This window comes from Zootoca vivipara, chromosome 11 (genome assembly GCF_963506605.1).
Source record: "Zootoca vivipara chromosome 11, rZooViv1.1, whole genome shotgun sequence".
Lineage (NCBI taxonomy): Eukaryota > Metazoa > Chordata > Lepidosauria > Squamata > Lacertidae > Zootoca > Zootoca vivipara.
The window spans coordinates 572,688-587,195 of record NC_083286.1 but is presented as its reverse complement, the minus strand read 5'-3'; the positions used below and the strand labels follow the sequence as shown (position 1 = coordinate 587,195).

Below are 14,508 nucleotides of genomic sequence, written 5' to 3'. Positions count from 1 at the left end.
TCTGCACTTAAAAGACCTATTAGAAAAGCTTCTGGTTTTCCCCCAAATGTTATTTTAAACATTTTTTTCAACTAATTGTAAATCATTTCCCAGAATGGTTGTTATCTTGCACGCCTACCACATGTGGTAGAACGTGCTTTCCTTCTCCTTACATTTCCTACAAACATTTGAAGCAGTTCTAGAAATCCTTGCTAATTTTACAGGTGTTAAATACCACTGATCCATCATTTTCATGTAATTCTCCTTCAACGCACAGCACGCTGTAAATTTTAAATCCTCCCTGACACTTCAAAATTTTGATCCAATAGAGAACTTTATCTAAGTTTGTAACACCGAATGTTTAAATTGGTGAGCAAATTAAGACATGGCAAGGCATAAAGAGGTAACCCTGGGCAAAGCATAGCCTTGAGTCCCTTGGCTTGTAGAAACCTTTCCCCCCTCTCCGCATGCTGTCAGTAACATAGCATATTTAATTGTATGGAATATTGCCATACATTCATACCTCAGGTTACGAATGCTGTGGGTTTTCGGGTTGCGGACTGCGTTGAACCCAGAAGTAATGGAACAGGTTACTTCCGGGTTTCGGTGCTCGCGCATGCGCAGAAGTACCGAATCACGTCATGTGCAGATGCGGCGCTGCGGGTTGCGAATGCTGCGGGTTGCGAACGTACCTCCCGCACGGGTCATGTTTGCAACCTGAGGTATGACTGTACTGTAATAGATTTCTAATATAGTTTAGTATATAGTATTCATGATTATAAATTCATTAATAATTATGAATACTGGTTGCCTATTTAATGAATCACGTTCATTATTATTAATCAGTTTATATACATTAACTATTGCACAGTGGAACCTCGGTTTTCGAACGTAATCTGTTCCGGAAGACCATTCGACTTCTGAAACGTTCAAAAACCAAAAACTGAAAGCGGAAGCCTCAATACAGAATTCAAAACTGAAGTCGCATAGCATGTTCAGCTTCCGAAAATCGTTTGAAAACCGAAGCAGTTACTTCCGGGTTTTTGGCGTTTGGAAGCCAAAATGTACAACAATGGAGGCATTTAGGAACCGAGGTTTGATTGTACCAGAATAAATATTTTACAATCTCAGAAAATTTTGGATCATCTTCATATCTATAAATATTAGTTACAGTTAAAATAAAGAGCAGATTATCAATCATTGATGTAATTCCCAACAAGGCTTCCTTTATTATAATGATTTATTTTATTTATTAAACAGAATTTAAGTACTGCTTAATTGCCAGAAAGCTCTAAGCAGTTTATGTGAAACAATATAGACTGCACTAGTTACCAGTTTCCAGGCCCAATTCAAAGTGCTGGTTTTAACCTATAAAGCCTTAACGGCTCAGCAGTGCAATACCTCAAGGACCGGCTCTCCCCATATCAACCTACCAGGACCCTGAGATCATCCTCTGAGGCCTTTCTTTGTGTGCCTCCTCCACAAGAGGTCCAGAGGGTGGCAACATGAGAATGGGGCCTTTTCTACAGTGGCTCCCCATTTGTGGAATGCTCTCCCCAGGGAGGTTCAGCTGGCACCATTATCATACAACTTTAGGCGCCAGGCGGAAACATTCCTCTTTAACCAGGCCTTTGGCTTATTAACATCCAATACCATTTTAAAATGTGTTGTGGAAGGGGGGATTATTGGGCTGTTGCAGACCTTAGAACACAAGGCACAGCCCACAGAATGATTCCTGCTACTCAGAGGAGGAAGAGACGTGGAGGTGGGAGGTGACTCCCTACTGAGGGGGACGGAGGCAGTAGTGTGTGGAGGAAGCAGGATGTCCTGGGAGGTGTGCTGTCTTCCAGGTGCAAAGATTTGACTGAGAAGTTGCCCAGTCTTATCAAGCCCCCTTCCTTCAAATTCATGTCAATGCTGCCACACACAGCCTCCAGTGGTATAGCTAGGGACTATGAGATTCTGGGCAGGAAGCCGAAGAGCCTTGGGGCATATGTGTTCTTTTCATCACTCCTTCCTGTTGAAGGTTGTGGCCCAAGAAGCAAGAGGAAAAAACTGGAGGTAAACTACTGGCTGCTCAGGTGTAGTCAGAAAGGGTGTGGCTTCTTGGATCATGGCCTCCGCTTTCTTGCGGAAGGATGTCTGGCAAGAGTTGGGCTGCACCTCAAAGCGGTTGGCAAGAATGTAGTTGCTAAGAGTTTTGTGAGCCTGATCACGGGAGCTTTAAACTAGATCTTGAGAGAAAGGGAGAAAACATTACAAACGACAGAACACATGGTACTGGGGATAATAGCTTCATTGATGCACAGGAAACTGAGCTGGTGCTCCAGAAACCTGCTAAAGGGCAAGAAACTACAATAAGGAAGCAGCTGGAAGAAATGACTCGTCGTTTAAGTTGTCTACACAAATGCAGAGAGTATGGGAAACAAGCAAGACGAATGGGAGCTTTTAATAAGGGATGGTAAATATGTCCTGGTAGGCATTACTGAAACCTGGTGGCATGAGACTCATGGCGAATTGGTCCATCAAAAAGAATGGACCAAACAGGAAGGGAGGACAAGTAGCATTATATGTAAAGGATGTGTACACTTGTGAAAAAATCCATGACCTGGAGCATGAAAAGCAGATTGAAAGTCTATGGCTAAAAATGGTAGGAGAGAAACAACAGTGACATTACTGTGGGGTCTGCTATAGACCGCCAAGCCAGACTGAAGACTTGGGTGGTGCCTTTCTAGAGCAGATTACCCAATGCTCAAAAAGGAGAGATACAGTAGTCATGGGAGACTTCAGCTTCCCCAGTATCTGTTGGAACTCAAGCTCTGCCAAGAGGTCTGACAAATTCCTGCGTTGCCTCACTGACAATTTTATTTCCCAGAAGGTGGAAGAAGCAACAAATGGATCACCTACCTTGGAGCTGGTCCTCACTAACAGGGAGGAACTGAAAAAACAAACTTAAAAAATCCTTCCAGTAGCACCTTAGAGACCAACTAAGTTTGTCATAGGTATGAGCTTTCGTGTGTATGCAGGTAGGAACTAATCGACAAAGCGGAAGTACTCGGAAACTTGGGAGGAAGTGATCATGAAGAGTAACTAATCAATTAAGTATATTTTGTGCGGTACAGGGAATGGTTTTTTCTTTAACCCAGTCATTCTGGTATCTGGTATTCTATCATGATTCAGAACCTGATTCTGCAGTAAATGTTTTTGGCAATGTATTGTGTCAAATATGGCCAATATTTGTTCTCCGCTCTCAAGAGGAATTGAAGTTAATTCACCAGTGCAGTGCAAGCAAGGAAGTACTTTCTGCAACTGAAAATTTAATAAATAAAAATACTGTGGGGGAGAAGTTACTGTTTTTGCTAGTTTTATGGCATGTATTTTTATATTGTAAGTTGTCCTGTGACCTTTGGATGAAGGGTGATATAGAAATTTAACAAATAACAATAAATAATAAAGTAATAATGTCCTCCTGGTTTTCATGATACAGAGGCAAGGGAATGCTGAGTGTAGTTGGACATGCACTCTGGACTTCAAGAAGGCCAGTTTCAAAAAGCTTAAGCAGCTACTGGGTGTGATCCCATGGTCAGAAATTCTCAAAGAGAATGGAGTCCAAGATGGATGGGAGTTCCTTAAAGGACAAATGCCGAAGACCCAAATGCAGACAATTCCAACATGAAGGAAAAGTGTGAGGCATCTCAGGAAACCAGTGTGGCTGCATAAGGAGCTTACAGATGAGCTGAGAATTAAGGGCATGTGTAAGAAATGGAAGAAAGGGGAAATCACAAGTAGCCAACAGTTGTAGGGGGGAGGTCAGGCTGTCTAAAGCTCAGAATGAGTTCAGGCTTGTAAGAGAGGTCAAAAATAATTTTAAAAAGGTTTCTTTGGCTATTTCCAAAGCAAGAGGAAGAACAAGTCCTTTGTATGAGAAGACAGAGAAATGCTATTGGGCGACAGGAGATGGAACTGCTCGACACCTACTTTGCCTCTGCCTTCACCCAAAGGGAAAGCAGTGTCCAACCTGGTGATAACAGAATAAATGATGGAGGGAGGGAGCTGCAGCCCAAGCTAGTTTAAATGAATTCAAATCTCCAGGGTACTAAAGGAGCTTGCAGATATAACCTCAAAGACATTGTCTATGATCTGCGTGCATTCTTGGAGAACAGGTGAGGTTCCTGCAGACTGGAGGCGGACAAATATTTGTGCCCCATCTTCAAAAAGTGGGGCAAAGAAGACCCAGGTAACTACCAACTGGTGAGCTTGACATCAATACCAGGAAATGACCTAGAACAGATAATTGAACAGTAGATCTGTGAGCACTTAGAAAAGGATTGTGATTACAAAGACCCAGCATCCTATATAATTATGTGCAAGTGTCTCTGCATCCAGTCCCTGTGTCCCTGTGTCCGCGCTACTGCGCATGTGCCCCTTGGACACAGAGACTGGACGCACACACACGCGTGCGCTCTCCCCCCCCCTGCCAACCACCGCTCCCGGACGGACAAGCGCCTCACTGCGCGAGGAGGAGGCTGCTTCCTTTTCCTCCCCCCCTACGCTCCCCCCCGCGACTAGCAGCAAGCAGGCGTCGCACACACACACACACACACACACACGCTCCCCCCACCCCTCTGCCTACTGTTTCCCTCGCGGTCCTCAGAAGAATCGTGGCCTTCTGGGCGCCCGCTGCCCTGCTGGGTTCCAAAGAGCGTTCACAGAGCGATCGGGAGCCAAAACATTGGACTTGCAAGGCGTTTGACTTGTGAGGTACGACTGTAGTTTTTTGTTTGAGCCATGGGACAGGGAGTGAAAGACTGTCCCTGCATGGTTGGGAACTTGGCTCCAAGGTTACAACCGAGCTTCAGAGGTGCTTGGACCACCTTGTGGCCCCAGCGTAACCATGAGGTTAAGCTTCCACTTTTCCTTCCCATGTTTGTATCATGTGGGGATGTTTGTATCATGTTGAGCTTCAGTGCTTTCAAGACTTGCTATAGAAGGGTGGGGCATTCCAGAGAAGGAACCAAAAATACACTTGGCAGAGGTGAGTTGGCAAGCACATCTGTGGGTCCCTGGAGATGGTGATACAGGGCAGCTGGCGTTAGTCTGCTGTGGCATCTTTAATTGGGGAAGAGGCCACTTGAGTAAAAGCAGAGCTTCAATATATTTGAAGGAACTATTTCTATTCAAATCCTAATAGAGGTTTTTGCAGGGTCCTTGGCATTGATACAAAGGTCCTTTCTTTTAGGCATTCCTTTCTCTTCCAAACACACTGGATGAAATTGACGCTTTGCTGAATGAGGAGAAATCAAGAGCTTCCTGTTTCACAGGCCTCAGCGCTTCAGTATGTATCCCCAGTATTTAACTCCCACACTGTACAGTACTACGTTGCTTAGTAATAACAACAACAATAAGCTAAGCAGCAGGAACAATGTGTTGTAAAATGCCATATTCTGAATCTATTAGAATTCTAAATAGCCTTTTTTCTCAGAGACCACTATGTTCTGTGCTGCTACTGATTTTTTAAAAAGAGGAAAGAAAAAAACAGCGATTGCAGGGGGGAGGGGGGAGAGAATTAGCTTTGGCTCAAAGTACAGTTGATGATAATGATGAGACTGGTTTGGTTAATGCCTCTTCCCAAGCCCTCCCTTGTCTCTGGTGATGTACTGTGGGGAGCTGAGGAAAGGCTCCCTTTGCACTTAAAAGGCAGGCCCTGCACCCACCCATTTTTATATTGGATGGAGGCCGATCCAGCTTTAAATAAACAGCTGTGCTGCTATTGAATGTTTGAGATTCTCCCAGTTAGAAGTCCAGTGTTGCCTCATGTTCTTTTCACTTGAGCTAGAAATGTATTTTGTATTGTGAATGTGTAACCAGGTTCTGTGTATGGTTTCTATTTCAACTAGTAATGGGCCTTGTAGTTTTCTTTCTTTGGATTTGGATTGTAAAACATCTGTATTGTCCATTTGGAAGATGTCACCTTTTAAAGAGAGTCGTGTCTTCCTGCCAGGTTGTTGAAGAATGTAACAAAAGGACAGAAGAAATAGCACAGATGACAGTGGAGCTGGAGGAGAAGAAAAAAGAATTGGATGACTATAGGCAGAATATTTCACAGGTATTATCTGTATTGGTTATTATTGCCATTATTTTCACTCCATAAGGCATTATAATGTAGGGGAATGTATAAATAGCTGTTAGCCTTCTAATAAACCATCATAATAAGTGCAGTCTACAGATCCATCCTTCCAAGAGCTATGTGAATGGCAGTGGTACATGGAGGCAAGGAACTCACAAGCCAAGGTACAGCCAGCTGGAGCACAGGACTAAGGACTTGTGGAACGCCCTGATCCACACCCCACTGCAACAACAAAACAACAAAACAAGCCATAGCATGGCAGCACAGTCCTGGCACCCATCCATGGTAGCATGGATAGCACATAGCATCCGGTTGCCACTGAGTAGTTTCCATGTGCAGTGGGGTGGCTTTATGCACACCAGCAGGTCTGTGTGGCCAATGGGAGTGAAGTTGATAGGAGCATACTTTGTGTTTGACCTGCACAGGGGCTTTCAGCAACCAAGACAACTTGATGATGAGGATACCCATTCATGCACACCCTGCACATGCTGGCATTCAGTGCACAGGTCTAGTGTCAACACAGCACAGCCTCTGCCTGGCGCTCTTGTTTTCCACAGGGGGATGACAACTGGCAGTGTAGCCTCTTCATTTCCCCCACCCCCATCCCCAGTCCCTGGATCACAACTGGCGCAGAGCATTGGTGCACATGCACCTTCTAACCCATATGTCAGACGGTGTTTAGGGACACTATTAATAAATAGCATATTTAAAACTTTAACCCCCTGATTAAAGTTTTAAAGATGTACAAAGTACAAAGATGTGTATCTGCTGTAAAATTGCTCCTCTTAACATGAGTGTGTTTTTTTCTTCTTTTTAGGCTAAGGAAAAGTGGCTAAACCCTTTGAAACAGCTAGTTGAGCAAATTAATGAAAAGTTCAGCGGCTTTTTTAGTTCCATGCAGTGTGCCGGGGAAGTAGACCTACATACAGAAAACGAGGTATGATTATCAGTGTTGTATTTTGTCTAAGATTGAGATGAAATCTCTCCATCTGGATATCTGAATCTTCACACCTATATTAAAGAATAAGGAATACCCGGTTGTTTTCTCATATTGTCACTTTTGAAACAATTATTGGAAGGTAGTAGCAGGCTTTCTTGGAAAGTATAAACTGTTTTGTTTCCAGACTGGCATTAACAATAATGTTCTTTATTGTACATGACTTTGTGCCAACTTGGATCTCTTAACACTGCTATCCTGTTATGACAGGAGGAATATGACAAATACGGGATTCGGATTAGAGTCAAGTTTCGCAGTAGCACCCAACTTCATGAACTGACTCCACACCATCAAAGTGGAGGGGAGAGAAGTGTTTCGACGATGCTGTACCTTATGGCTTTGCAGGAACTCAACAGATGCCCCTTCAGAGTGGTGGATGAAATTAATCAGGTACATATGCCAGCACATGAAAGGGTATACTGTATTCATTAGCAGGAGAGAAAATGTTAACATGTTTATTTCTTTTGCAGGGGATGGACCCAGTTAATGAAAGGAGAGTCTTTGATGTGGTGGTTGAAACGGCTTGCAAAGCGAGCACTTCTCAGTACTTCCTTATTACACCAAAGGTGCGTACTTATCCGGGTGCTATGCGTGACAGCCAGTAGTAGTGATACTCAGAGTAGACCCATGAAAATCAGTTGCCTTAAAGTACATCTGAGTATGACTTAGTTGGCTATCACTCTGTATTATTTACAATTCTTTATTCATAAACATCAACAATTTATTATTTACCGTATATTCCGGCGTATAAGACGGCTTTTGAACCCAGGAAAATCTTTTCAAAAGTTGGGGGGGCCGTCTTATACGCCTGGTACAAGAATCTGCAGTCTCAGCATACGGTGGGGGGAGCTCAAAAACGGCAGCGGCCGTATGAACGCGAAGAAGCGTGCTCGGTTCCCTCTTGCTGACTCTGCCTGCCTTGATCTCTCCGCTCTCCTCTCTATAGTTCCATCTCACTGGCTCTGCCTGCCTCGATATCTCCGCCTCTCTCTCCAATCTCTCAACAACTTCTGGAAAATGCTTTCTAGAGCTGAAGCACGAAGGTGCTTCCCTTTAGCACAGTACAGAGTGCTTGTAGCTGGTTGAAATGCCCGCCCTTGTCCTTTAAAACAACAGCCTCCCTGCTCCCCATTCTTCCTCATCTAAGAGCCTGCCAGGTTTCCAACCCCACTTCCCCACCAAAAAACGGCTAGAAAATACTGTATGAGTTTCAGCACAGGGAGGAAAAGAAGAAGAGAGGGAGGGAAGGGGGGGGCACTCAGCAAAGCAGTACATCCCCAACCCACACAGTATTTATATAATCTTTTCCCCTTTCCATAGTCTCTCTTTCTCCCCCCCCCCCCGGCTCCCCGGTTTACAGATACTTGACAGGAGAGGACTGTTTTAAAAGCAAATGCCCATTGAAAAAAGAAGAAGTGAAGGCAACAAGTCCTGCCCACCCCCACATTCCACACTCTTATCTAATCCTCCCTCCTCCCCTCCCTTACTAGCACTCTCTCTCCTACTACATACAGCCATTGAGAAGGCTAGAAATTCCTCAGTGTTGTTTCCCCCCCCCAATATATTTTTGATTTTATAAAACTGAGAAAAAACATATAAAACACAAAAATACAAGAGTACAAAAAAATCACATAGAACACAAAAATATAAAATACAAAAAGAAAAAAAAACCACAACCATATTTATCACTCCTGTATCCTAACATTGTTGACTTCCTCAAGTCCCTCCTTTCTGCTTTTCATTGTATATCATCCTTAGTAATTTCTATATCATACTTCAATCATCTTATTATTACCTTAACTTACCAATTTCTATATCATATTTCAATCTTATTTTTACCGTAACTAGCAAAAATGCACCTCATATTAATTCTTTAACAACATTCAATTCTTATTTTACCCTTATATCTAAATCTTAATATACTAAAATACCTCTACAAATCCTCCTCTACAACTTCCCTGTACTTCCAAATCTTATCTTAAACATTTCCAATATTGCAATTATTTCTTAAATAAAGTTTAAATTTCTTCCAATCTTCTTCCAACGACTCCTCCCTCTGGTCACGAAGTCTCCCAGTCAGTTTGGCCAGTTCCATAAATTCAATCATCTTCATCTGCCATTCATCCACTGTAGGTAAATCTTCACTCTTCCAATTCTTAGCTAATAAAATAAAATAAAATCCTTGCTGCTGTTGTGGCATACAGAAAAAACGTAATCTGATGGGAGGGCGTTCCACAGGGTGGGCGCCACCACTGAGAAAGGCCCTCTGCCTCATTCCCTGTAACCTCACTTCTTATAGTGAGGGAACCGCCAGAAGACCCTCGGAGCTGGACCTTGATGTCTGGGCTGAATGATGGGGGTGGAGACGGTTCTTCAGATATACTGGGCCGAGGCCATTTAAGGCTTTAAAGGTCAGCACCAACACTTTGAATTGTGGTCGGAAGCGTATTGGGAGCCAATGTAGGTCTTTCGGGACCAATGTTATGGGGTCTCTGTGCCCGCTCCCAGCCCCCAGTTTAGCTTCCGCATTCTGGATTAGGTGCAGCTTCCGGGTCACCTTCAAAGATAGCCCCACGCAGAGCGCATTGCAATAATCCAAGAGCATGCACCACTCTGGCAAGACAGTCTGCGGGCAGGAAGGGTCTCAGCCTGCGTACCAGATGGAGCTGGTAGACAGCTGCCCTGGACACAGAATTGACCTGCGCCTCCATGGACCGCTGTGAGTCCAAAATGACTCCCAGGCTGCGCACCTGGTCCTTCAGGGGCACAGTTGCCCAATTCAGGACCAGGGAGTCCTCCACACCTGCCCCCCTCCTGCCCCCCAAAAACAGTACTTCCGTGTTGTCAGGATTCAACCTCAATCTGTTAGCCGCCATCCATCCTCCAACCACCTCCAGACACTCACTAACTTCCCTGGTTCTAATTTGAAGGCGAGGTAGAGCTGGGTATCATCCCCATACTGATGAACACCCAGCCCAAACCCCCTGATGATGCATAATATTGATGGGAATATTTTTCAGAACATCTGAAACCTGTTTTAAATCATTCACCTCTATTCATTGACATCCCAAGTGCAATTCAATGCATAGGTATGGATTTTTAGAACCCTTTATGCTTGGGGATTTTCATACCGGAAGCAGCATCCTGACCCTTTTAATGCTCCTGTTCTTTGAGACTTGTAGGCAGCTCTGATTTAATTCCATCTCTTTATAATATCAAATAAAGGAGGTCTTTGGCCCTGGCTCGCCCTCCTGAGGGGCATCCTAACCCTGCAAATATTAAGGGGGAAGGTTAGTATTTTCATTTTGGCAAGCTTTTAATTATACTGAATCCAGAGATTCTCTTCCTTTGGCAGAGGGAGTTTGCCTATGGAAGGACTTCTATTGATAAAAAGGAAACCTTTGGCTCCAACCCATTGTGATTATTATGTTTTAAGGTTTGAAACGTTAAAATGCAGCATTAATATGTCGCTACCAAAATGCATATGTCCCAAAAAGGAGAAAGTAAAATAGCATTATGTTCCTGAGAAACGTACTATGGCTGATGTGGAAAGTACTGGTGTCTGTTGACTAATAAACAGATGTGATTGGCAATGGACAGACTTTTTGTAATGGAGCTTTCTTCCTTGATTTGTTGACAGCTCTTGCAGAACCTCACTTATGCACAGAAGATGTCAGTGCTGTTGGTCTACAATGGATCTTCTATGCTAGAATCGAGCAAGTTCAGCCTGAAGTGTTTCCATAGGAGACGTCTACGATTTCTATGTTCATAAAGATCTTCCAGGTGCCTTTTGAAATTTGATCAAAATTAGTCGGAAAAGTCCAAATATCTTTTATTTATTTACTTACTTAAATGCACAGCTCTCTTGAAGAGACTTACATGTAATTTGAGTATAATGAATACTTCCTTCTACCTTACAGGTCATTGTCCTCTGCAAGCACTTTTAATTTTGGCCACCTTTCAGTCTGCTTTGGAGGTGAATTTGTGAGGGAAACGCCCATGTAGTCTTTTACAGCTTTGTAGCTTTGCTGTATTTAAATTCTTTTTATATGTCTTTTAAATGTTCAGACATAGCTTTGGCAGTTTTTGGTGAAGATTTCACCAAATTTGTTCAGCAGGAAAATATAACTGTTTTCACTGTCCATGGTTTTGAGCTAAAAGAGACTATGCAAGCTTTTTAAAGATGTGATGTATGGAATTAATGCAAGGTGCTCAATTATAAAAGTACCTCACAATTGCTGCTAAGGTACTATCTTAATTTAATTGTGCTCTGGGAGAGGATGAGAGGTTTCAGACACTTGCCGAGAATATAAAATATCTGATGTGGTTTTTTCTTCGTCTAATCAGAAACTATTTGTTTAATTCATTTTTGTACAATAAACTATACTTACAAGATGGGATATGCTTAGATTTTACCCTGTATACTTTTTTATGTAAAAAAAATAATCTTCTGGAAGAAAGCTACCAAACTATTTTTTGTATAATAAATTTATATTGGAAATGATTCATTGGATCTTTGCTACTTGAATCATTGTGCATGACTAAACTAGGAAACTTAACTCAATATTTAGATTCTTTAAATATGAGGAAAAATGCAAATAAAACTACCATGATACTCATGTTCAAAATGGGATGAGAAACATTTTCAGTTGTTTGATATTATCTTGGTCAGCAGATTTCCTCAGACATTAATTTTGTCTTTGTGAAAATGACATGTAAAGTTTGTCCAAGACAAACAAAACTGGAAAGGGTGGAATAAATTTGTCATTCCCAGTCTTATTATCTGGGTTGTCATCCTGTGATCCTTGGAAGGCTGTCTCTGGGATCATAGGATATACTGGAGCTCCCTTTCTGACACTGGAGATGAAAATGTGGCGCCCGCTTTGGGCTGCCGCAATAATATCTGATGCCCTGGCCCTGCCAATGTTAGTCAGGCTGAAGGGGGTGTTCTGAGCATGTCAGGGGAGGGCTTTGGAAATATCTTGGACCCAAAGTCCTCCTACTCCCCTGACACCACCACTCAATTCCGCCCCCCCCCCCCCGGGATAGATTTAGTTCAGTTTGGGTTATTGTTTCTAGTAGGCGAGAAGTTACTTGAAACAACAAAAGAAACTTCAATTGAGAGCCTGGCAGCTGAATCTCCTCCAGTTCTCCCCACCCTTAGGATTGCAAGCTGAAATGTGAGGGAGTCAGCCAAATTGGATACAGTCATATTTGAAAATTAATTCAAGATTGAAATCCAGGCATAAAATTATTCTGCATGTATGTATTCAGTTGATTCTTTATCAGGTACTAGCTGGCCCTGCACGCGTTGCTGTGCATTAGTCTGTGAGATGGAGGGTAATAGCCCCCCTTCAGGTCCCCCTGAGCCGAGGCGAGATACTGTGGAGAGGGCAGGTTTCATCCCTGTGTCTCCCCCCACCCTCTTGTGACCCATTACCTATCCCTGCCCTCTATTCGGGCCCCCATCCCCCCCAGACAGGCCCCTACCTCCACTTAGCAATGTTGGGCCTTGTTGCTGTAAAAGGCCTGCTTTCAGTTCTGCTGAGGTCTTCAATACCTCTGCCGGATGGATGGATGGGAGTGGTGTGTATCGTGGTGGAGGTGGGGTTTGTGGGTGTGGTGTAGATTTCACAGGAAGGGAGGGGGTGTACTGTGGGAGGAAATGCACTTGAGGGCGCTGTTTTACTTTGTTGAAAAAGAGGTCTCTACCTGCGCAGGTGTGAGTTCTGAGGGATTTCTTTTTTCTAGGAACACTCGGGGAGTGGGCTGGATAGGGTCAAAATTTCAGGACGATATGTCAAGCGGTTACGGAGAAAAGTGGAGCCCACACTTTCACGATTTTTACATTTATATATATATAGATATTCAAGTGTGAGCATTCCTGAAAAAGTCATTCTTAAAGCCTCCATAATACATGAACCAATAGAGCTTAAATTTGAGGTTTCAATAGTACTGGGGAGAATGATTGCGAAACATTCCTCCTTAAAAAAACCTAAAGCAGCAAACTCCTTAGATAAGTCTTCAGATTGATCTTAATATGTCCACATTTTGAGAAGGGAATGGGCTGTTGTATCATTTGTCCAAAGCCTAGTTTTGTAGCACAACTTTCCAGTTACTGCTTTGGCATGTTTCTCACTTTTTGGGGGTACTATTGTTTTTAAACCCACTACACAAAGGGAAATGAGAACAACCCATATTTTGCTGGATCTCTCACTGGCCTTTGATACCATCGACCATAACCTCCTTCTGGACCGTCTAGAGGGGCTGGGAGCTGAGGGCACTGTCATACAGTGGTTCTGCTCCTTCTTCCTGGGCCATGTCCAGAAAGTGGTGTTGGGGGATGAGTGTTCAGACCCCTGCGCTCTCACTTCTGTCCTCTTTCCCCATGATTTTTAAAATCTACATGCAGCCGCTGGGAGAGATCATCGGGTTTGGGCTGGGTGTTCATCAGTATGCGGATGATACCCAGCTCTACCTCTCTCTTCTTCTTTTTTTAATCATTTTTATTGAATTTTCCATTTTAACAATTCAATCAAATCACATCAAATATTCCAAATCACATCAAATATTCCAAATATTCCAAATCACATCAAATATTCCACATTATACATATTCATTATACATATTCATTCACATTATACATATACATATTTGGTAGGACTCCCCATGCTTCAAAACTTTGGAGGGCTCTAATCAACATCGTAATCAAACTGCATTTCATATATTCCAATAGTTCTTATTTCTGTTTCTCTTTGTGTTATCATCCTTCTTCATTCACAGCCTCTGAGTTTTCCCCGCAAGCGAGTTAAGACAAACAATAATATGCTTCTGTGTGGATTTTATATCATTGGTTCCCCAATTAGTTCACAGTATCCTGGTTTCCAAATGAGATGCAAAAGTTGCTCTCAGCAGAAAAGAGGACTTGGGACCACTGAGGAACAGACCAGTTCTTTTGTTCTTTAGCCCAGGTAAGACGCTTCTGACGTCGTTTCTTGTTCAGGAGCAGCTTGACAAGAGGAATACGACATTTGAAGCCCATCTTCAAATATCCCATATCCAAGGGATATGTACAAAAAATGGAAAAAGGGGGAAATCACCAGAGGGGAATTCAAACATATAACCAGCACGTGTAGAGACAAAGTCAGAAAAGCTAAAGCACAGAATGAACTCAGGTTTGCTAGAGAGGTTAAAAGCAACAAAAAGGGCTTTTATGAGTATGTCCGTAGCAAAAGGAAGAACAAGGAAACAGTGGGGTCACTTAGTAGAGGAGAAGATGGTGAAATGCGAACAGGGGACAGAGAAAGGGCAGAACTCCTCAATACCTTCTTTGCCTCAGTCTTCTCCAAAAAAGAAAACAATGCCCGACCTGAAGAATATGGAGCAGATGATTCAGCAGGGGAAA

The 14,508-nt window shown here is 43.0% G+C and overlaps 1 protein-coding gene across 5 annotated transcripts in view; it reads left to right on the top strand.

Annotated features, from left to right (window-relative positions):
• Positions 1–11,561, top strand: part of SMC5 (structural maintenance of chromosomes 5) — a 45,626-nt gene extending 34,065 nt beyond the window's left edge. Inside the window, exons 19-25 of one of the 5 annotated variants that reach the window (XM_035099570.2) lie at positions 5,219–5,314; positions 5,981–6,085; positions 6,924–7,043; positions 7,314–7,493; positions 7,574–7,669; positions 10,744–10,886; positions 11,024–11,558. In XM_035099570.2, coding sequence (XP_034955461.2) covers positions 5,219–5,314; positions 5,981–6,085; positions 6,924–7,043; positions 7,314–7,493; positions 7,574–7,669; positions 10,744–10,875 — 729 coding nt within the window. In that variant the 3' untranslated portion in view covers positions 10,876–10,886; positions 11,024–11,558. Of the gene's footprint in view, positions 1–2,854; positions 5,315–5,980; positions 6,086–6,923; positions 7,044–7,313; positions 7,494–7,573; positions 7,670–10,743 lie in introns of those variants that run through there. The other 4 variants (XM_060280040.1, XM_060280039.1, XM_035099572.2 and 1 more) reach the window with 4 other exon arrangements.
• Positions 11,562–14,508: the final 2,947 nt, after the last annotated feature.